Source organism: Neolamprologus brichardi, chromosome 7 (assembly GCF_056152115.1).
Source record: "Neolamprologus brichardi isolate AB-2024 chromosome 7, ASM5615211v1, whole genome shotgun sequence".
NCBI lineage: Eukaryota > Metazoa > Chordata > Actinopteri > Cichliformes > Cichlidae > Neolamprologus > Neolamprologus brichardi.
Window position 1 is genome coordinate 4,978,506 of NC_142110.1, and position 22,969 is coordinate 5,001,474.

The 22,969-nt window shown below is 40.2% G+C and overlaps 1 protein-coding gene across 3 annotated transcripts in view; it reads left to right on the forward strand.

Moving 5' to 3' along the window:
* Window positions 1-22,969, forward strand: part of abcc8 (ATP binding cassette subfamily C member 8) — a 73,753-nt gene that overhangs the window by 32,442 nt on the left and 18,342 nt on the right. Inside the window, exons 14-27 of one of the 3 annotated variants that reach the window (XM_087842916.1) lie at window positions 1,657-1,771; window positions 1,909-2,088; window positions 3,324-3,396; window positions 3,519-3,624; window positions 9,352-9,384; window positions 11,292-11,330; window positions 11,925-12,023; window positions 16,514-16,598; window positions 16,910-16,990; window positions 19,057-19,194; window positions 19,385-19,510; window positions 19,698-19,793; window positions 20,238-20,298; window positions 21,173-21,420. In XM_087842916.1, the coding sequence (XP_087699042.1) occupies window positions 1,657-1,771; window positions 1,909-2,088; window positions 3,324-3,396; window positions 3,519-3,624; window positions 9,352-9,384; window positions 11,292-11,330; window positions 11,925-12,023; window positions 16,514-16,598; window positions 16,910-16,990; window positions 19,057-19,194; window positions 19,385-19,510; window positions 19,698-19,793; window positions 20,238-20,298; window positions 21,173-21,420 (1,480 nt within the window). Of the gene's footprint in view, window positions 1-1,656; window positions 1,772-1,908; window positions 2,089-3,323; window positions 3,397-3,518; window positions 3,625-9,351; window positions 9,385-11,291; window positions 11,331-11,924; window positions 12,024-16,513; window positions 16,599-16,909; window positions 16,991-19,056; window positions 19,195-19,384; window positions 19,511-19,697; window positions 19,795-20,237; window positions 20,299-21,172; window positions 21,421-22,969 lie in introns of all 3 variants that reach the window. The other 2 variants (XM_087842917.1, XM_087842915.1) reach the window with 2 other exon arrangements.

Here is a 22,969-nt window from a genome sequence, read left to right on the forward strand (position 1 = left end):
TCACGCACTTAATCAACGACAAGGGGGGAAAATTTAGATTTCACACCGCAGCTTATCTTCACTCAACATGAGAAAATGTTTCTTTGAGAGGAAAGAGAGGATTTGATCGTAGCAATATACTGTAAAGAAACAGAAATGCATTTTTTAGACTTTTGGACTGAACATGTGAATGAATCATGAGTCATTCTCATTACATAATCCAGTTGATTTCAGAGGGTTTTTTTTCTTCTGATCTTCTCATTTTAATGCCGTAGATTTGGACGTATACTTTTCTCGTCTATACCAGGTGTTTAATCTCTGGAGAACTTAAAGACATAAATGAAGAAAATAGGATATAACAAGTTTCAGCTCTTTTTATTTGGCACTGATTTTGTAATTTATTCATCAAGGAGAAGGAGTAAAGTGAAGGTGATGCAGAGATATGTGGGTGTGTGTGACAGAGGCAGACCAGCTGATAAAGCTCATCCTTAGTGAACCGTGTTTCATTGATTAGCCAGTCAGCATGGGCAAATGAAAGATGTGACACTAAACAGCAGTTATCTTCGCATGAATTCAATTCAATTCAATTCAATTCAATTCAATTCAATTTCTTTATTGTCCCACAAGGGGGAATTAGTTTAGCAGCAGGATAAAATAAACAGAACAATACTATAAAATAATAATAACAATAATAATGATAGAAAGTTCAAGGACAATTATTTGCCATTAAGGAGACAAGACGCAGTAGGGATAAAAGAGACCTGGAGTCTTTTAGTCCTCCTCGGAAGTACTCTAAAACGGTGGCCGGAAGGCAACAACTCAAACTCACTGTGAAGTGGATGGTTCGCACAATTAATAATAGAATGAGCCTTTCTAAACACATTTCTATTGTAATTCAATTCAATTTTCAATTCAATTTTATTTATATAGCGCCAAATCACAACAAAAGTCGCCTCAAGGCGCTTCATAGATACAGAGAAAAACCCAACAATCATATGACGCCCTATGAGCAAGCACTTTGGCGACAGTGGGAAGGAAAAACTCCCTTTTAACAGGAAGAAACCTCCGGCAAAAGTAAATGGCCAAAAGTCCATCTTGCCAGCGCCCTGAAATTTTGCTAGCAGTTTTTACCAGAAGTCCCAACCGATTCTTATTCTTCACCGTCAGGTTACCAAATCAGGCAGTGATACAAAAAGACAAAACAGATTCAATAAAACTTCTATAAAACAAGGAAAACATCTCAGATGAGACATTAAAAGATCTCATTTTTCTTAAAAAGAACAGTCTTTGTTGAACCTTTTTAGTAGTGGCATCAGCACGAGATTCAAAACACAGTTTATGGTCAAGTACCACACCTAGATATTTATAACTTTTTTTATAATTTATAAGTTTTAATGATATAAGAGGACTTCCTAAAATCAATAATCATGTCTTTAGAAAGGAAGGACTCATCACACCAATTCACAAAATCATCTACAACCTGTCCATGGCCTGACTCGTCCCCCATCCCATGAATGAAAGTGAACTAATTTCAATGCCACGGCTTTTATTATGAGAATTTATTATGATGCTTTATGTTGGCTATATTAATAACAGCCTGTTAATTTTATTTATGATGCATGTTTTATTTTAGTATTTATTGCTTCATTGCTTTTCTGTCCTCTGTTTTATTTGCAGCGTTCAGAAGCTCAGCGAGTTTTTTTCGAGCGATGAGATCGGAGACGAGCAGGAGCCCAAAGCAACGTTACCCACTGGCTCCAGCAATCACAACCAAAATCGGTACCAGGCTGTGGTAAGGGCTTGATTTTAGAAAACAAAGTGGATAAAATCTCTTTCAAAGTGACTCCTTTGAACATTTCTCTACCTTACCGCCTTCCTCACCGTTACCTCTTTGTCCTTCGTGCTGCATGTTATACAATCCTCCTTTAGTCATCCTCTAAACCTTTCCCTTTGTCCTGCTCCTCCTCCTCTTTATCCCGATTTTTCCAGCCCCTGAAGGTGGTGAATCGGAAGCGCCCCACGCGGGATGACTGGAAAAACTATGGCTCAGAGGGGAACCATGAAGGCGATGGACCCTTTCAGGATGTAGATCAAGATATCTGCATCAAGGTGAGAGAGACAGTCAGAGAGACCAATGAGCCTCCAGACTGGGCTGCAGGTGAGGTAGATATGAGTTGAGATACCCAGGAGCCCAACGTTTATCAGACATTTATTATTGTGACTTTAACTGAATTTGGGAATTTATGTTTTGCATTTGTTAGGAAGTGAATACTCATTCCCTGCAGGGTCTTATTTTTTAACATTTCCACCAGCTCATGTAGGAGTGTTGTTTTAGATTTTATTTTATTTTAGTAATATACTAACATGTTCCTGATTTTTATTTGTATATACTGTTTAATTTGTATCCATATTCACCCAAATATGAGCTGTGATATGTTACTTATCACACTCCCCATCCCTACGAGATCAAAGTCCTCAGAGCGGAGCATCGCTGCTCTTCAAACCCGTTTCAAAGCTGAACCAATTAGCTTGAAATGTCATCATCACAGCACAGTCTGTACATCATGCATGATGTTTTGGACACCACTTATCAGATTTTAAGTAAACTTGTAAAAATATTTTGGTGTTTTTTTTAAACACAGTTTCTACATTTGCACTGAATTGCGTGAGATTTGCATTTGCTGTCATCCACATATTAATATCTGGGTTACTGTAAGTGGGATTTTCAATAATTAGATTATATTAGATTAGATGAAACTTTATTAATCCCTCGGGTGGGTTCCTCCGGGAAATTCGGTTATACCATATATACACATATATAACTACAGAGACATATATAAATACAGAGTATAAATAGAATAAATAGGAATAATAATAATAATAATAATGGATTGGATTTATATAGCGCTTTTCAAGGCACCCAAAGCGCTTTACAATGCCATTATTCATTCACTCTCACATTCACACACTGGTGGAGGCAAGCTACAGTTAATAAGAGTACAAGGGAATTGCACATTTCAAGTTTCAAGTATTGTGAGTCTATTGCACCATTGGATATTAACAAAATATGCACAGTGAAAAAGCACTACAGCTTGTAGGAAATCTGAGCATTTTGACACATGCCATGCAATTATTTGCCTGCATAATTCATTCTCTGTATGTCAATAAAATATTCAGGAAGCAAGTAAACAACACCAGCATGACATGAATAAGAATTAGGCAACAGTTATTTTATAGCCTCACACGCTGGTATGCACCATTTTCAGAAGGATTGCACGCTTACAAAGAGAGAACAATTATTCTTCGTTTGATGTTTTACCGCATGTGCCTGTGCATCTTTTCAGATATCAAATGGCTATTTCACCTGGGTCGATGGAGCACCGACGCTTTCAAATGTGGACATCAAAATTCCCTTTGGTGAGCATCAAGCAGTGCCATGTACAGTCTGTCTGCCCCTGCTTCGCTTGTTTCTCTATTCAGTTGCTTTACGTGCTCATTCACTCACAGTACCGTTGCCTCTCCTTCATGAAATCTCTCAGGTAAGCTGACGATGATTGTGGGCCAGGTGGGTTGTGGGAAATCCTCTTTGTTACTGGCAGCGCTGGGAGAAATGCAGAGAGTGTCTGGAACTGTCACCTGGAACAGGTCAGCTATTTTTTTTTACTTATTATTTGGTGCTTGCAAAAGTGTGCGATAGTCAGTTGTGAAATGTGATTCTGATCTCTCTTTGTGGGTGTGAAGAAGTGCAGATATTGTTGCTTTATCAGTCTGAGAGACTGATGTGCACCATATCGATCTGCAGGGAATCTTTGAGGCTGAAAGTTGATTAAAAGTAAACAGAATTGCAATGCTTCTTTAAACTGTAGGACACTGGAAGAACAATGGAGGTGATTAAATTTTCTTTGTTGAGATTATGATTCTTCTTGAGAACAGTGCTGATCTCATTAGCATGATAGTGCTTAATAGCAGTCACCCCAGTACATCGATCACCTCACCCATCCATTCAATTACAAGGAAAAAAGACAAATGCACCACCAGGGAAACACTTGTCACTGCTGCATCTCATACAGTTCATTCTATGGAATCAAATTCAGTCCAGAGGTTAAAGGTTAATTCCAAGAAATCTGCTACCTATAGGGACCTGAACCACTCCAGCTGATGTCACGTTTTCCTTCTCCATCCTCAGCCTGCGTTATTTTCTGACATATGGTTTTCCAAACCTCTCTGATAATTGGTCTGTTATGGGCACCTTTGTTCTTTTATTTATGTGTTTTTGCACAACTATTAATTACATGCTGCTGACAGGGCAATTACCAACAAAATCAGACTTACAAGTGCTCTGTTTCCATGACACAGCAGTATAACATAAACGGATTTGTAGGTCAGTGAAATGAGCTGATATGGCAGCTTTCTTTTTTATGGTTGGGAGAAACATTGTGGAAGAATGTGGGCATCCTTTTACGCAACACTGACCTAGATTCAGTTGGCTGCTTTTGGTTGAAAATCCCAACTGGTTTGCTGTGGCTGCAGGCCAGAAGCCCACCTCCTAATGACACCTGGGTATGCCTTTTTAGCACTTATCAGCTCACTTCCTTTAAATAATCCTCCAGTTTTCTGACATCTGGCTTTTTTTAGGTTAAATTAATTTATCTGGACAAATGTTTGTTTGTTTTCAATTTCAGACCAGATTTGGCTTTTGAGCTGAGGCAGAATTTCCTCATAACTCTGTAAATTAGATCATCATTTCAACAAATAAAGTCTGTTAATTGAAGATTTTGGTTAAATAATAATAAAGTGGTATTCATCATGTGGTTAATAAAAAGAAAGGAAATGTTAAAGCTTTGAAAACACATAGCAACTGAGCTAAATTTATTCTATTTCACTGTATACTGTGTATCTGTTACAAGTATATTTATATTTATATTATTTCTCATATTTTACGATAAATTGGAAGAAAAACAGCGATTATGTGACTCTTCAGATTCAGAGCCCCAGATGTAAAAACCAGTGTGCCAATGAATGCATTGTAATGCATCGGACAGGCTGTGGTGTAAAACTACCCTATGCTGTTATAGTCTCATCCCAGTTTGACAGATTTAAATAGATGAAATACTTTTTTCATTATAATCTGGATTATTTTGATTAATAGTTTGAATACAGTTTAATAATAAATACATCATTCATATTAACATTTAACAATGCTGCTCGTTCTGGACAAACTATAAACTTTTTCTTGTTTACTTATTTTTTGACTGTTTATTTAGATTGTTGGATTGAGTTCATTTAGTGACCCAGTTCTCCTTTTTGTTGCCTTCTGAGTCTTTTTTTTTAAGGTCCTGCTGCAGATGTGGCTTTCCACTCTTAGGTTTCAGCCAAACAAAACCCAGTGGGTCTTTAAAAGTAGACTGAATTTAAAATAGCACAATGCAAAGTGAATCCTCACATCGTGCCAGATGCATTCTGGGAGCCATTAGCCTTCGTTTTCTGCATCTGAATACCTCATCACCTACCCAGGATGGCGCTGCTATCAGTCTCTATTTGTCACCAAAGTCTAGGCTGTTCTACGTGATTGTCACAATGTCTCTGGCAGCCAAACACACACTTCTGCTGTGTTGATGCCAGGGTTGTGCTGGCACTCCCGCTGATATTAAATTGGAATAAACTTCAGGCACGCCAAGTGCTCGAGCGTCTAAGTTATCATCTGTCCCTGGGAGACTAAAAGGGTGTCAGTTAAACTGACTGATAGATTGCTGAAGTATGCAGACACACAACCTGAGTAGTTTCTTCCTCTGTTTTCTCTGGTTTTGCAATTATTGTCATGCAATGTTTTTGAGTCAGCAGCATGTATCGTATCGCTAAGAAACACACATAAACATGCAGATTAAATGAGAGCAGCTTGTGCCTGGCAGGGGCCGAACACATGACTAATCAGATGCGTGAGCATGTGAGCTTGTCAGATATATAAAGACAGTCTCATTGACTTGGCGCTAATTGGTGATTCACAGTCAGCTGTTACTGACCGGCTGATGGTGTTTATGACTGCCATGCCTTGTCTGAGCTCAACATGCTCCATGTGTTTGTTTCATCAAGCACTGAAAACCTATTCTAGTCACCTGGAAAAAAAAGGGGGCCATTGAACAGCTGTTGTGAAGCTCTGTATTCGATTGAGGACCCCTCTGTTCATGGAAGTTATGTTTTTTTCTGAGCTTTTTAATGATTTCTTGTTCACCTTGGCTTACAGATTGAAACTGAACCTCTTTAACCGCGTCTGGTTTTATTTTTAAATCAGCGTTGCTTTTTCTGAGCTGTAGATGTATGTGACCTTGCAAGGACTGGGACTGTACCTCAGAATCATTAGAAAGGAGTCAAGCTCTAGTCTGTCTTTGCAGGGGTACTTGATTTTAATAAAGTCTAATAATATTGTAATTGAATGGAACCTGTTGGATTACAGGTCCCAGAGGGTGGCATCTTTCCTATTAAGGGTGACTGCTTGATAAAAACTCAATTAATCTCATCCATTGGTGGGAAACCACACACACAAACACCCCACCTGCTCCCTCTGGCACCTGTAGTCCTCTTCAACTCTCCTGATCCAAATATGGCACAGAGCAGGGGGACATCTGGGGCTTCTCTTATGTTAAAGCACATGACTATTTGCATCATATTTCAGCTATTAGACAGGAAGGTTGCAACCTTAAAACGTACCTGTTGAAGTAATTAACTGCAGCGGGACAGTGACTTACTCGGATGAAAAGTGCACTTTACTGTGGAGGATCACTGAAATATAAAGGTTGTAGACTGCTTTAAATTACGAAGCTGAAGAAAACTTAAGAATTCATTGACACTTTGCAGTTTTTATTTTCTTTAGGCACATAGCAACTGGTGGCTGCAGCACAACCAAAATGACTGCAACCATGTGCAATAAACTTGTAATGAAACTTGGTCACCTTGGTGCTGGATGCTTGACCTCTGAGCAATCAGCTGGTTTTACAACTACTTGCAATTGGCCCCAGACAGCAAAACAATTCAATGCAATCCGATGCCGATCACTGGTTTTTTCGTGGTCTCACAAATGTTGCCAACCTACTTTTCCTCTAGTGTGACTGGGCCATTAAAGACACCAGGTAAATCCTGACAAATCCTCCACAGCCTGCGCTACGGCATGCAGCGGGGGAAAATGTTCAGATACATGCCATTAAAAGCTGATCAGAATCAGCACTTATTAATCACACATGGTGCAGTGCTGTTTGCACTTATACTTTATGCACATAGCATAATGATTGTTTTGTATAATGTGTGCATTGCGTTTATTGTCTGTTTGCATTGTCTGCATGTTGTGAGTCACCGTCAATCTTAATATTCTTGGCTGATAATGTTGATTCTGATTTTGAGCACTATTAGTCCCCGTCATCGTTAGGGGACTTTTACGTTTATTAAAGTTAGAAAGTGTTGGTGAATCACTCAGCCTAGCTTTTTTTTTTTTTTTGGATCTTTAGCCATCAGAATTGTTGTCTGAAGGCCAAGAAAGATGCCGAGTGGATTTACTTTTCCAAGTGGATCATCATGGCCTTGCCATATTGGTCCATTTGATTGACCTTTATTATAATTATGTATTTATTTATTTAGTTTTTTAAAGACGGGACAGACATAACTGGGGGATAGGACAGGGAGAAAGAATGAAAGAAAGAGAGGGAGAGAAAGAAAAATAGAGGGGAGAAGAGACGGTGAGAAAGGGGGGAAGAAAGAAAGAAAAACAAACAAAACACCTGGATCACCTGTATGGAGATAAAAAACCAGAAGAGAAAGCAAACAACAAAGAGCAACATAATAAAAACAACACCATCACAATAAGCTAGCTAACAATAGAATCAGAATCAGAATCAGAAAGAATCAGAAAGGGTTTTATTGCCAAATGTTGAGCAGGTTTACAACATTAGGAAATTGCTGCGGTACTTAGTGCAAACATACTGTCATATAACGCTTATATAGACATAAAAATAAGAATTAAAAGTGCTAAGTAGATAGATAACAGTAGTAGCTAGATAACAGTAGATACTTTTTTAATTTCACCTGTTGAGAATGAAAAAAGAAAACAAGCAGAAGAAAACGAGAGCAACAGAATAAACAACATCACGATGATATATGGGAATATAACAGTAAAGACTAAATATTAAACATTATTGTGCAGCACGTAAGATCGACACAGCCTAGCTTTAAAGATTCGATTTCAGTTTCTTGCTGCTGATAGAAAGCGTCAAGTGTGACTTCTTATAAATTGATGTAACCTTGGGTCCTTCAAAATGTTGATCGACGAGATGGGAAAATCTCTTTCAGTAGCTCAATCAGAGATAAAACCTGTAAGTCATCAGCTCCATCGTGATTACGCAGTTGTTCCAGCTGCAGGAAAAACAACACCCTGAAGCTTCTGTCTTTGTTAAGTGTCATCAGGTGATTTGTTGTGATTAGGTTACTCCTCCACAAAGATGAGAACAGTGGTGGAAGTGCATGGTCATGGCTGATTGCTTGTTTGACAGTAAGCTCGGGATGACGTGCGTTGTCATGCCCATTGTTATCTTTATTTTTTTTTAATGCATTCTGTGTTTTTCAAACTTCTCAGTTTAGGTCTCATAATGAAGGAAACTTTTAATGAGAACATCATCTTCCATTTGTTTTTGCAGTATAGTAACCATAGCAACTTTGTATTATGTAGATGCACAGTTTGTCCAAGTGTACAAATCACTTCATGTTAGTTGCTCCACTCTAAATTATTGGCTTTTTGGCCACCATTTTTAAATTAAAGAAACTAGGTTTGCTTTTAGGAGGAAAAAAAACATGTTTAGATATTTACCAAGTAAACTAAATTTGCATTTTGACTTGCCACATAAATTCGTTGCCCCTGTTTGCTTCTAGTTGCTTTTACACAGTCTGCCATAGCCGTGCTTGCGTGTGAGTGTGCACCATGTGTGAGCCTTTAAATATCAGTCAACCTTCCTAACAGCTGTGCCCTCTGGCTGACGTAATGCTGCTGCAGTAAACTTTGAGTAAATCTCTCCGGTTGTCGTCAGATGGGATCGGAGTCACCTTCTCAGGACAAGTGTGTGAGGTGTCAACTTGTCAAACCTAAAAATACACCGCAGCATCAACTGAGCATGTGCAAAGCCAAAAACAGCCAATTACATCCTAATAAATGTTAGAGTTAGGGCTGTGAATGTCTGTGCATTTTGTTACATGAGAAAGAGCTTGTGGGAGTTTCAAATGACAATAAATGTAATAATAAAGAGCCATAATTACCAACTTTCCCTTCGTCTTTAATAAAAGCAGTTTTACAATTACGAACTAGTAACATATATATATTTTTTCTATTATTTACAGTCTGCCAAACCTGGAGTCTGAAGGGGATGAGAGGTAAGTGTTGCAAGCAGAAAGCTAAAATCATCGTGTATTTTCAGTAAGGCCTTAAAGTGCTCGGAGAGACTGTGCTGGTTACTGTGTGAACTATTTTCAACTTACAACAATAGTGTGCAGTATAAATCAGGATTATAAATAGAGCTCTGTTGACAGTTCAGAGTTGTCACTGCTTTAGCTAGCACACATGGAAGCCTTATCATAGCACGCTGTGGCTGATTGTTTCTATTTGTGACTCCGCTTTCCTTTCACTGCTTTCTCACTCTGGACCTACATGTACACACAATGAGGCTTCCATATTTCAAGTATTTGTGTTGTGTTTACGTTTGAAAGCTGGTGTTTCGTCATTAGCTGATGCCTCTGTTTCTGCTGACTGAACACGTAACTCTTTGCTATGTGTGTGTCTAATGGTAGCATGATGTTTTATGGGTAGGAGGGCAAGAAGCAAAGACCTGAGGCAACACACATCTCATCTTTGTTTAAATAGGAATAATCTAGTTTAGCTAGATTGCCCCAGTGACTGGAAACAGATTCAGTTGCATTAAATAATAGAGGTGGGAATCACCATACATCCCACGATACGATATTATCACAATACTTAACGCACGATACGATATTATTGCAATTTTTTAAAATATTTTGCGATATTCAGATTCTGTATATAAAGGTAAACTTTATCAATATTCATTTTATCTAATATCAAAGTCTCACACTCAGTCTTTCTCTCATTTCAGTTTTATTGTTGACAAACTGAACGGTTTGTATTACAGTCTAGTCCAACTTAACTGAACGCAACCATCTGGTACAATTATAGCTATTCTGAACTATGCACTTTATGAAAACTATGCAGCCCATTCAGCAACTGAAGAATTTGAAAGTAAATTAAAACAAAATATAATTTTACATTAAATAAAAGTTTTAAACTTAATTAAAATAAAACATGTCTTAAATTAAAATAAGTAAACTGTCATGTTTATTGCTGCCAAAAACAAGTTAAACACATTTGGACAGTGAAGGAATGTCAGGATTCTTGCTCAGAAAAAGGATCAACATGCTCTGAAGTCAGAGCACAAAAACCTTTTTTGTAACAAAATATCGATTTCTGCTGTCCCTGTATCGATACATTATTAGCAAACAAAATATCACGATACTACACAGTATCGATTTTTTCCCCCACCCCTATTAAATAATACAACTTACTGCCCAGTGAAGTTATTAAGGCAATTTAAAAGTATTTTAAAGCTCACAACACTAATAAAAAGCCTTTTTACCTGTGACCAGCAAAGCCATTCAGCTGCTGAAAAATACCTACCACCCACACCGTTTCTGCTTTCTGAGCAGGTTGCTTACCAATCAGAAGGTTGGTAGTTTGATTCCTGGCTCAGACCTGAGTTCACAGGTACAGACCGGCCTCAGTTTACCTCACTTTTTATTGTTAACAGCATCTAACAGTGAGAAACAAAATGAATAAGGTACCAGTGAATGGCCACACACACCCATACACCAGCCGCAGACTTAGTGCTGACGTACTAATCTCAGGCGGAGGAATCAGGTTCTCAGAACTGCAGGCACCACAATCCAAACGGGGTGATGCTGATCTCCAGCTCAGCAAATTACAGGAAGAAAAATTAAGAGGGCGTGGGCGTTATTTTAGGAAGTATCAGATCACCGCTAATGATAGACTTGCTCATGTAGGGCAGTGGTTGGTCTGTTTGTGTTGGGGTGGCAGTGACATGATTGCCATAGTGAGGGAGGAGTACGCGGGTTAGTGAGTGTGTTTGGTTTTTGTTAATCATTACAGGAATTTGGTGGAGTCAACAGACTGTTTATTTCAGGGGGAACAATGCCTGATTAATTATTTGGGCGTGTCTCTAATGAGTGCCGTGTGTTTGGTATTTTCTCCACAGTCCCACAGACAAAGACGCAGCAGGTGAAGGAGACATCAGGTGAGCGCAGTCTCCATGGAGATGCATCACCAATAACAGCAGAGCCATTAGAGATGTATCTGTGGGTGGTTATCTACAGGGTGGGCCATTTATATGGATACACCGTAATAACATGGGAATGGTTGGTGATATTAAAGTCCTGTTGGTGGCACATTAGTATATATGAGGGGGCAAACTCCTCAAGATGGGTGGTGGCCATGGTGGCCATTTAGAAGTCGGCCATCTTGGATACAACTTTTGTTTTTTCAATAGGAAGAGGGCCATGTGACACATCAAACGTATTGGTAATGTCACAAGAAAAACAATGGTGTGCTTGGTTTCAACGTAACTTTATTCTGTTACGTTCTGTTACTTTATTGATCACCCTCAAGAACTAGCTATTCCCACTGCTTATATACTTGTCCCAGACCCTCGGTTCCATATTGACTCCACAAATACGGAAGGTCGTTAATGATCCCAGAGGTTAGATAGATTTTTAACCTTCACCCATGTGTGAAACTATACACTCATTAAGAGGTAAAATGTAAACATAGAGAGATTATTGTGTTTGTTTGACCCTGCTTTAAGCCTGCTTGTGTCGTAAATCTCCGGTAGGAAGAGAGGCCCTGTGGCCTACGCTTCCCAGAAGGCCTGGCTGCTGAACGCCACAGTGGTGGAGAACATCACTTTTGAGATGCCCATGATAAAATCAAGGTAAGACCTCATACTTTTATTGCACCGTTTAAAAAACCAATGGTATGATGAGTATATCTGTTCACTCAGGCTTTTCAGTGGATGCCGCTGTTGGTTGAGGTGCTGCACGCTGCAGGCATATGTACGTTTGGTATAATTGGATCGTTCACACCAGCATTTTTTATACCCAGTTTTTGTCACAGGATAGGGAGTGTGGCAAGCAGGCAATGGACCCAGAATGCTGGACTCAAACGGAATGAAACTCGAAATCTCAGCTTTTATTTTGCTGGCAATAAGGTGAAGAAAACAAAAGCAAACACAGTAACAGAGCAGGGTAGGAACTGAGGGATGGAGGCTCACGCAGCACGAGGGAGGACCCGACAAAGAACAAAGGGAGACACGGACAACATATACACAGGAGGAGATTAGGGCAGAGTGGACAAACATGGGAGCATAGCTAAACAGAATCTAAGACAGACAGAAGAAGCAAAACTGAACCTGATGCACAGAAAACAAGAAGACAAGGACTGTCAAAATAAAACAGAAGGCAACTAACACAGAGCCCAGGACTATAACTTATAACTTGACAAGACAGGGATGCCAGACAACCACTGAGACAGAAGACAGTCAGACAATGACTTCGTACAGCAGGTATGAAACACAGAGAAGAGACTAGGACAGACTGGACAGGGAGGGGAACTAATACAGTCAATCAAAACACTAGAAACAGGCGTACGAGCAAGAACTATCCTCAAGACTAAATAATTTAGAACAAGAACATGAATAAATAAACTCTTAAATCCAAAAGAAACAAGTCATGAGTCCAAAATAAAAAGCCAGGACCATGAACAGTTTTCTGTTACGTATAGACACAACACTACTTACTAACACTACTGCCTGCCTGGAGTTAGGTGCCCTTTTTTTTGCTTGAATAATTCGTAGGTCATTATTAAGTGGTTGAATGCCCACAGATAAACTTTGAATAACCTTTAAAAACCTTTAAAGACTTTAAAGAACTATTGTGAAGTCTGGCACCTGCAAAGAAATGAGGGGCTGCACCAGTGTTGGTCAAGTTACTTGAAAAAAGTAATCAGTAACTAATTGCTGATTACTTCCCCAAAAAAGTAATCCCGTTACTTTACTGATTACTTATTTTCAAAAGTAATTAATTACTTAGTTACTTAGTTACTTTTTAAAAACACGATTTGCAACCTGAATAGGTGATAAAGCGATAGATCTTTCAGCCCAATTCTACTTTTTCTGCATAATCCATCATACAAAATGTAATCAAATGGAAAAGTCTCTTTTTAAAACTTGTTTTATTAGTTTTAATCTTTTAACTTTATGCATCAAGCAAAAATGTAATTATATGCAACATTCTCTGACTGGAAGAAATTAGTTTAACATTTAAACTTATTTTCTGCACATTCCAGCACATAATTATTTTTTTTGTGTGTGTGTTTACACTCAGTCTTTCAAATAGATGCAAGTAAAACACAGCAGAAAATAAATAAAATCAAAGACTAGCGGTCCTTTTGCTCTATTTTCACCTGTAAAGCAGGAGTGGGGTAGGCGGAGGTTTACCCTGGTGCAGGTGTGCCGCAGCGGTCAGTGGAAGAATCCGCGAGTTTCTCTGTGAATTTCCCATTACGTTGTTGTGCACTCGGTGCTTGTTTATGGTTTTTTTTCGCTGTAAAAAGAAGTTTTCTTCCCACGCACAACAGACACTAATGTTTTTGTCACTTTTTATAGAATCAAACTCAAAGTAAGGTCAGTACTTCCACGCTTTAAACGCTGCACGCTCATACTCTCTCCCGCACTCGATATATGATCCATTGTTGATCTGCACACAGCTGTTGTCACAAACGTCGCCCTCGCTTACGTCACTGTCATGAGACATTTTTGCAAAAAAATCACGGTTTTAGTAACGCAGTAACGCAGCGTTCCTACGGGAAAGTAACGGTAATCTAATTACCGTTTTTGCAATAGTAATCCCTTACTTTACTCGTTACTTGAAAAAAGTAATCAGATTGGGCTGCACAGACTTTTGCACTTTTGCAGCTTTGTGGTTTTCACACTCTTGTTTAGATGATTTTTGTCTTTGTTTCCCTTTTTGTGTGTCTGTGGATGTGCAGAACATGTCATACCATAAGTAACCAGTGTATGAGCGCTACTGAAATTCAAATTGTTGTCACTGTGCTGTTGTGACACGTGCAATCACAACAATGTTAAAAATAACATCCAGAGTTGTTCATTATAAGAAGGGGATCTACTCTCAGTCAAGTCGAGCAGTTTAGCCAAATTAGAGCCAACAGCACTTCTGCTCCCTCCAGCAACTGTAGTAAATTGGATGTGAACAGTCAATAGTTCAGCTATGAACTCTTCACATAAGCAGCCTTGACACTGAAACACCTCAAGCCAGGATATTTTGTTGCTGAAGGTGTGTGGTTCTTTGTGCCTCTTGTGTTGTGATGCAGCGTGTCTCCAGTTTTGCTCGCTGTTGAAAACGCCTGTGGAGGGACAGTCTGGACACACGCATTTTCTTTACACACATGCCGCTTTCATCCTCACAACAAATAGAATTTCTCAAAGGTCGAATGCACTTATGGCATCGTCTCGGGTCTCTGTGGCTCTAATGGACTTTTTTTGATAAAACAGGTTTAATGGACTACTGTGCTTTGTTGCTGTGGAGATGTTCAATGAAACAGTCTCCAGTCTCGCTCTATCGCCGCTGTCCTGCTGCGCTGTCTGTTTTATCCAGCAAAATCTGGATTACCACCGGGCTGCAGCAGGTCTTTGCATGAATTTCCAAGCTGTTTAATCGAGGCTGTTGTAACCTGCTGTGTCCGTTATTGTATCGCATTTGCTTATGTTTGTGCAACAGTTGGTTCAAGTGATGCAGTTCCTCCAAAGCTCTGCTCCAATTCTATGGCTATTAGCAAATGCCAAAGAAACATAAACAGAACACTTTATCCCCTACCTCGCTAATATATAAGTTTGGCTGTATTTCTCCACCCTGACATAGACCCCAAACACTAAACTCAGTCTTTGATTCAACATTGTGCTGCAAAACTGTTGAATTCCTGCATTTGGAAAAAGCCCACAATTTGTCCCTGTGTATCCACAAATATAAACCATGAGCTAATCTGTTTTGTTTTTAATTTAAAAAGCAGACACCTAAGCATCTTCTTTAATAATATTACCTTAAAAAGACTATGGAAAAAGTCTGTGCATTAACTAAACTTCCCAGAGATATTAGAGGAGAGTTTATTTTTGGTATTTTCTGGACAATGACAATATTTTTAGGTCATAACCTTCTTGTTACTTCAGTAGCTGAGTGACTGACAAACTGTCATGTCAAACTATGTGTGGCTTACGTTTTACACTGTGTGGGTTATCTTAAATAGACAGTAAAGAAATTCTTGAATCGCCTCTTTAGTCTTTGTGGCGTTGAAGCGTCTCTGATTGAACCCTTTAGGGTAAAACCTTTTAAGATGAACCAGAGAAGCTGCTATTTCCAGTTTCCTCCACTCTCTTTCATGGACTGTGTTATGCATACATAACGCAGGCCCATGGGTTACATGTGGTGGTGGACAACAAACTGGACTGGTCATGCAACACAGAGCACCTGTATAAAAAAGCCCAAAGCCGACTGTACTTCCTCAGGAGGCTGAGGTCTTTTAACATCTGCAGGAAGCTCCTGAGGATGTTTTACCAGTCAGTGGTTGCTGGAGTACTGTTCTATGCTGTGGTGTGCTGGGGGAGCAGCACAGCAAAGAAGGACTCATCCAGGCTGGAAAAACTGATCATGAAGGCTGGCTCTGTGGTCGGCATGAAGCTGGACTCTCTGGTGTCAGTGGCAGAGAAAAGGACACTAAGAAAACTGCTGGACATTATGAACAATGCTGGGCATCCTCTGCACACGGCCATAAACAACCAGAAGAGTCTGTTCAGTGACAGGTTGCTTCTCCCAAAGACACGAACCAACAGACTTAAAAACTCCTTTGTCCCACACGCCATCAGACTGTTTAACGCCTCTCTGGAGGGGAGAGGGAGGGGAGACAGGAGGACAAAGGAGGGGGGAACAACTAAGCTGCAGTGCCTCTTCACTTCACTGTGCAATACTTTTGTTAATAGTCAACGGTGCAATAGACCTCAATACTTTAAATGTGCAATTCACTTGTATTTTTTTTTTATTCCTATTTATTCTATTTATCCCCTTCGTATATTTTATTTATATATGTCTCTGTATTTATATATGTGTGTGTGTGTGTATATATATAATATTCTGCTCACGCTCTGTAACTTCTGTCGGTGCTGTGCTTTTGGAAACCGAATTTCCCAGAGGAACCCACCCGAGGGATTAATAAAGTTTTATCTTATCTTATGTATGTGAATGTGAATCAATGGCCCAAGAGATAATAATTAGCAGGGCTGTAGTTTCCCTCTGGCTGGTATTAGCAGCTGCTCTCTGCCCTCATCTGTATTCTGTCTCTGTTTCTGCTCGGCAGATACAAAGCTGTCATCGAGGCCTGCTCGCTTCAGCCTGACATTGACATTCTTCCACAGGGGGACCAGACAGAGATCGGGGAACGGGTCAGTATCACAGTAACATTTATGAGTTTCTGTCTGGCTGTAGCTCCCACTGTGGCTCGTTATATCGCAGAATCATTTGTCATCGTTACTGTGTAGCAAGATTTTGATGTTTGCGTATCAGGAAACTAGACTGACCCTGTTCATCTAGAGCGCTGTCATGTTGGATTTCTTCATGCACCAGTAATGCAGGAAATAAACCCTAGTCTCCTTTGCTCCTCTAAGGAAAAGAGCCGCACGTATTTCTGGATATTGTTCATTCATCTTTGTGTTGAAGCCTCTGTGAGATAACATTTTGCTGTCCTCCGATGCAGGGCATCATCCTATCAGGTGGACAGAAACAGCGAATCAGCGTGGCCAGAGCCATGTACCAGCAGACCAACGTTGTCTTTCTGGTGAGACTGCACAGAAATAACTGAACAGATTAAACGGATGGCTTCTCAGGCTGCACCTGTGATTTATCAGTATTCAATGAGAAACTGTTTCTGTAGCACTACCTGACGGTGCTTGTGATTCTCTTTCTGATGCCTCCCTGTGTGACATAAATAGCAACACACTCTAAGAAGCCCAGAGCAGAAGGTTTAAAAAAACATTCCCTGCCATTAAATAGTAATAACTTTATATGAAATCAATCTCAAAATCTCCTCAATTAATCCTTCAAATATTAAAAAAATAGAAGTGGAAGAAACAGGAGAAACACCCCAATGACTTTCTGTGTGCTCACACTCTGTTGGATGACTGGGGGGAAATGTAGTGTTCAGTATCTTGTTCAAGGACACTTTGACTTTTTAGCTTGTGGATAACTTACCTGATACCCTGAGCCACAGCCTCCCTGCTCAGCCTTTTTGAATTAATATTTAAATTAATATTAAATATTGTACTGTAACACATCCTACACTTCACAACGCCCACAATACCCAAGATATGGAGTTAAAAGACAAGACAGTTTAGGGCATCTTCTGTATCTACAGTGTTGGGGAGTAACGGAATACATGTACCGCCGTTACGTATTTAAAATACAAAATATGAGTAACTGTATTCCGTTACAGTTACCATTTAAAAAGGTGGTATTTAGAATACAGTTACTTTGTTGAAATAAATGGATTACACGGCGGTACTTCCCTGTTTCATATTGTGGCGGGTCAGGACTGTTTGGGTTTTGTTCGACAGCTACGTTCTGTTGTTCCAGGTGGCAGCGTTACGGTTGCCATGGTTACAGGGTGAGCTCTCTCTGCGTGTTTCCTGGGTGAGAGAGGCCTTTTTGTTGTTGTTGTTGTGCTAAGCTAATAGGCAGAATGCTACAGGTATAGCTCTAAAGAATGTAGCATCATAGGCAGTGTAGTCCGTGCTGCAGGGAGAATGGACTGCCATACCCGTTATGTGTCTGTGAGCGAGGGAGGGAGAAAAAGGAAAAGTACGAGCTGTCATCGAGCAAAAACGGGAGCTGGAAGCATGTAAATATAATAATAACCACTGCAGCCAAGAAGAGAGCCTGACGAGCCCAGTTGTAAGTAAGCTATTAAGACTCGACTGTACACCGTGTTCGTGTTTTCCTCCAAAAACAATAAGTTCCGTTGGAGCAGCCTTTCAACGCCTCTCTCTGTCTCTCGCAAGCAAAGTTGACCCAGACAACAAAGTAAAGCTAGTTTTCGGCTACGAGCCCGACACAGAACCCACCGTATTAGTCAGAGGTCCCTTTACTACGGTTCTGAGCCGCGGACCTTCAGTAATACTAATAAATCACATTCATGTAGTTGTAAAAAACATGATAATATGTTAAGTAATCCAAAGTATTCAGAATACGTTACTCTCATTGAGTAACGTAACGGAATACGTTACAGAATACATTTTGGGGCATGTATTCTGTAATGGAATACATTTTAAAAGTAACCTTCCCAACACTGTGTATCTATAATACACAAATTACGTCTCTGTTTGATTCTTTGTCTGCTAACTCCTCCTACATGGTCAGGAGCTGAGTACACTTAGCACACAGATACATCTTAGGCCCCTGAAGGTTCTCATCTACATCATATATATGTTATGAAATCTTCATGTTGCCTAGCAATGGGCTAAAATCACCCATTTATCGTATGTATGCATCTATAACACCTTGTGATCACATCCTTACAGTAACATCTAATTTATATTCACAAAACTTGTGTTTTGCATGACGATGCCATCAGGTTACCTGGCAACCAGCTAACAACAGCCTAAAATAAGCTGTTTTGTTTTTTTCTTTATCTGCCTACAACACCTTATGAAAGCATTCTGTCATTTTCATTTCATTACATAATAACTTCTCACGTTTACTCAAAAACTTAATTATATATAATATAACTATGATGTTGGCCTAGCAACAACTTAACAGTGGGCATATATGTATGTATATTCACCATCTGAATCATGTTTTCAGGAGATGTATTGGTTTGTTTTCCTCTGAACTTCTCAACATATGTAGGATGACCCATTTTCTGCTTTGGACATCCACCTGAGTGACCATCTGATGCAGGATGGCATCCTGAAGCTCCTGAGAGAAGAGAAGAGGACCGTGGTGCTGGTCACACACAAACTGCAATATTTACCACATGCAGATTGGGTGAGAACTGCTTAATAGTTAATAAGACTGTCCGTCTGGGATGGCTGGTATATAATGGACATTTTATTGTCTCATTTATGACGCACTTTATCTCTCAAAGATCCCAAAGCAAATAGAGATTGATTGCAAGTCTCAGCTAATTACAGATCATATTTTTTCTATCTTCTTTTGTGTGTGTGGTTATTATTAGATTATTGCCATGAAAGATGGCACCATCCAGACTGAAGGGACTCTGAAGGACATCCAAAACTCTGAACCTGAACTCTTTGAGCAGTGGAAAACCCTCATGAACAGACAGGATCAGGAGTTTGAGAAGGTGATTAATGACTGCTAAAGCAAAATCTTTACTTTTAATCAGCGCCAAGAATCTTTAATTTGTGTAATTTGAACACTTTCTTTTGTAGATCCAGGTGAGACAGACACGCCGTCTCTGTCTGGAATGAAAGTTAGATTACCTGGGTGTTTTTATGCTGAAATCAATTCATTGTTGATCTCTCTTTCAGGAAACTGTGGCAGAGAGTATGACAGACCTAGAGAGAAAAAACCTGCGGAGGGCCATGTATTCGAGAGAGGCCGCCAGGACTGAAGAGGATGAGGAAGGTGAGAGGACACGATGACAGCAGCTGGAATGTGCATGACTGGTGTGGGTGCTTCTCAGCCTGATTTAATGCTTATGTTTCCCTTAATGATAGATGCAGGATAAGCTTAAGCTTATTCAGCTTATTTTAATCTTAACATCTTTTGTAATGTCTGCAGTTATTTGAATGACTCATAGTTCCCTGTATTTGATTCCTTCCTGTCTCTGCAGTGCAAACATTACTCTTATCTTGGTTTGGTCTTTTTGTCTTTTCGTTCCTCTTTTGACCTTTTCAGCAACTGGATACGTCGTCGTGTTATTTCCCACCGCCTCCTGCTGTGATTAACCATTGAATCTGATCCTTTATCTGTGTGTGTTTGCTGTTGAACGAGCGCCTGCAGTTGAAAAGCGCTAAGGTGCGCTGGCTGTACTCTTTATCTTTGTTCTGTGTTGTCTCCCGTGTGCTGGTGGCACCCCGGGGTGGACTTGTGCGATGGCTCCAGCTACCCTCATGTTCGATCGAGCAGGTGTGGCCAGAAAGCATGGTTTGGAAAAAAAAAGTCGAAACAGAAAAAGACGTTTGTGGCATTGTAGCGCTGCTAGCTAACGGATGTGTTTGCTTGTCTGTTTTAGAATCTCATCATCCATTTTCCTGCTCTTTCCCCGTCCCAAACATTTGTCTCTCTTGCTCTTGAAGGCTTACTTAGTGTGAGCATGACTGTAGTTGAGAGTAGAAGTTGTTTCTTTAGGCCTGCCACTCATTATTTCCTCATCTTTCTCCACCTCCAGCTTGTCTGAGCCTCTCAGACACCCACATGCAGCCTCATGCTCCAAAGCTTGCTGCTTGATGTAATGTGACAAATTTAAATCCGAGGTGGGAAAAAGGTTGGAGGTCGTTACATTATCTCTTCACCCCCCGAGTCAGTGTGTGGTTGTCACGCTGGTGCTCCTGAAAAACATGCCATTCATGGGAATGAGCGACTGCTTGTCTTTGTGGAGTAGCATCTGTAGTCTCTAGCGCACCTTCACCTCTCCTTTGGACCTCTGTCTGTTATTTCTTCACTTCTCTCCTTTCCTCTGCTAGTCGTGGATTGTCAGACTGGCGCAGGAGGAGAAATGTTGAGCAATATGTCAGAAAAAGAAAGAGGAAAGAGAAAAAGTGAAGGTAATGAAATATTTGAGAAGAAGGGTAGAAGGAGAGAAAGAAATGTCCTGAGCGTCTGAGCTGTGAGTTGTAGCAGAGCAGGGCGTTTTAGACAGAAATAAGCAAATTTACATAAGATTAAAAAACGTGACGATGGAAGCCGTCCTTGCAAAATAGATAACTCGGCCTGATTACATCTCACAATTGGCCAAAAACAAAACCTTTAACACTGCACTTCATCTGTGTTTCAACCCCAGAGGAATCTGTGGAGAGTGAAGATGATGACAACCTGTCGCAGGTAATGCGCCAGAGAGCTACCATCCCCTGGCGCTCCTGCGGCACCTACCTGTCCTCTGCAGGGCTCCTCCTGCTCAGCCTGCTCCTCCTGTCGCAGCTCCTCAAACACTCCCTCATGGTGGCCATTGACTACTGGCTGGCCCACTGGACGTCACATGTCATCGCAGCCAAGACAGACGCCTCAGCTCACAACTGTACCATCGTACAGGTGAGAGGATGCACCGCTCAGCTTTTGATTTAGACACTTAGTTCTTTGTTTCTGCTTCTCTTGAGATATTTTAGAGCCATAAAGTATTTTCTGCCTTTTTAAAAATTATGTGAGCTTTAATACAATCAGTGGGTCATTTTTTTAAAAGATCCATCTAGTGGGATGAAAACAAACGACACCAATTTAAATTATTGTATAAAATGTTTGGTATCATTTGACTTATAATCCAAACATGCTTTTCTGTAAGAGGTAAATATCAGCTAATGTTAAATGAATAATTGATAAGCTTCAAAAAAGACAGACTGCATTAGATGCAAATAGTTTATCTAAAACAGGAAGTGATTGTCGGCCAGCGTGAATTACATAATATTCTCACTAATTCTCAGTTAAGCAGAGCTGACCTACAACACAAACACACGCAGATCCAGACCAACACCAACACACCCTGAAGAGACTGCAGCTCGGCCTCATCTGCATATTAAAGCTGAACTAACGTATTTATAGAAGTCCGTTTCCAAATGGAAAATGTTTGAGTTAAAGCATGTGTGAGGTCTGACGTGAATGCCAGCTGCAGGGCTGCAATTTATGAAGAAGTTTAAACTCTCAGTAACTGAGTCATAAATTTGAGTGGGTAAAAGCTGCACTCCTGTCCACACCAGGTGATAGTAGAATGATTTAGCACCTATAAAGCATTTCGGGTCAAAAGAGCTTGCAAAGAAAAGCGTCTGGACTTCTTTAAGTTGCTTGAAGACGTTTCACCTCTCATCCGAGAAGCTTCTTCAGTTCTAAGGTCAAATGGTGGAGAGTCCCAGATTTAAACCTAGTGGGAGTATCCCCCCGCAGAGGGACAAAAGGACCCCCTGATGATCCTCTAATCGCCTGAGCCAAGGTGTGAAACTGGGTGTGGGTCCCAATCAGCCAGAGTTTCGGGTGAGCTCATTGTGAAACCCACCATTTGACCTTAGAACTGAAGAAGCTTCTCGGATGAGAGGTGAAACGTCTTCAAGCAACTTCAAGCAACTTAAAGAAGTCCAGACGCTTTCCTTTGCAAGCTCCTTTGACTACGATGACCTGGATGACTGAGAACCTTCACAGACATATAAAGCATTTCCTACACCCTTTTTCTACTTACTACTTGACTGTTTTAGTCACCGCTTAACCAAAATGGTCAGTAGCCTTCACACACTAACTGTACATAAAAAAACACTCGGAGTAAGCCGAGGAAGAGTTAACCTACGTCATCCACATTCAAGAAGTCGCACGGGCTGTTAACAAAGGATTGTGTTTCAGGACCAGTAAAACAACACTGTCATCAGTAGTTGCTGTATATCTATATTTGTGTGCATGTGTGAAATGCCAGGTCACGTGAAGGCCGTCGACAGACTGCATAAAAGGCACCGTGTCCTGCTGAGTATAAGCAGCAGCCGTCTGTCTCTTTCTCTCACCCACAAACATCCACTGCATGTCCAAGCACTGATAATAAATTGTCACTTGAATGCTGATCACAACTTGTCTGGCTGAACTTCAGTGCGTCGTTGCCAGCTTTATC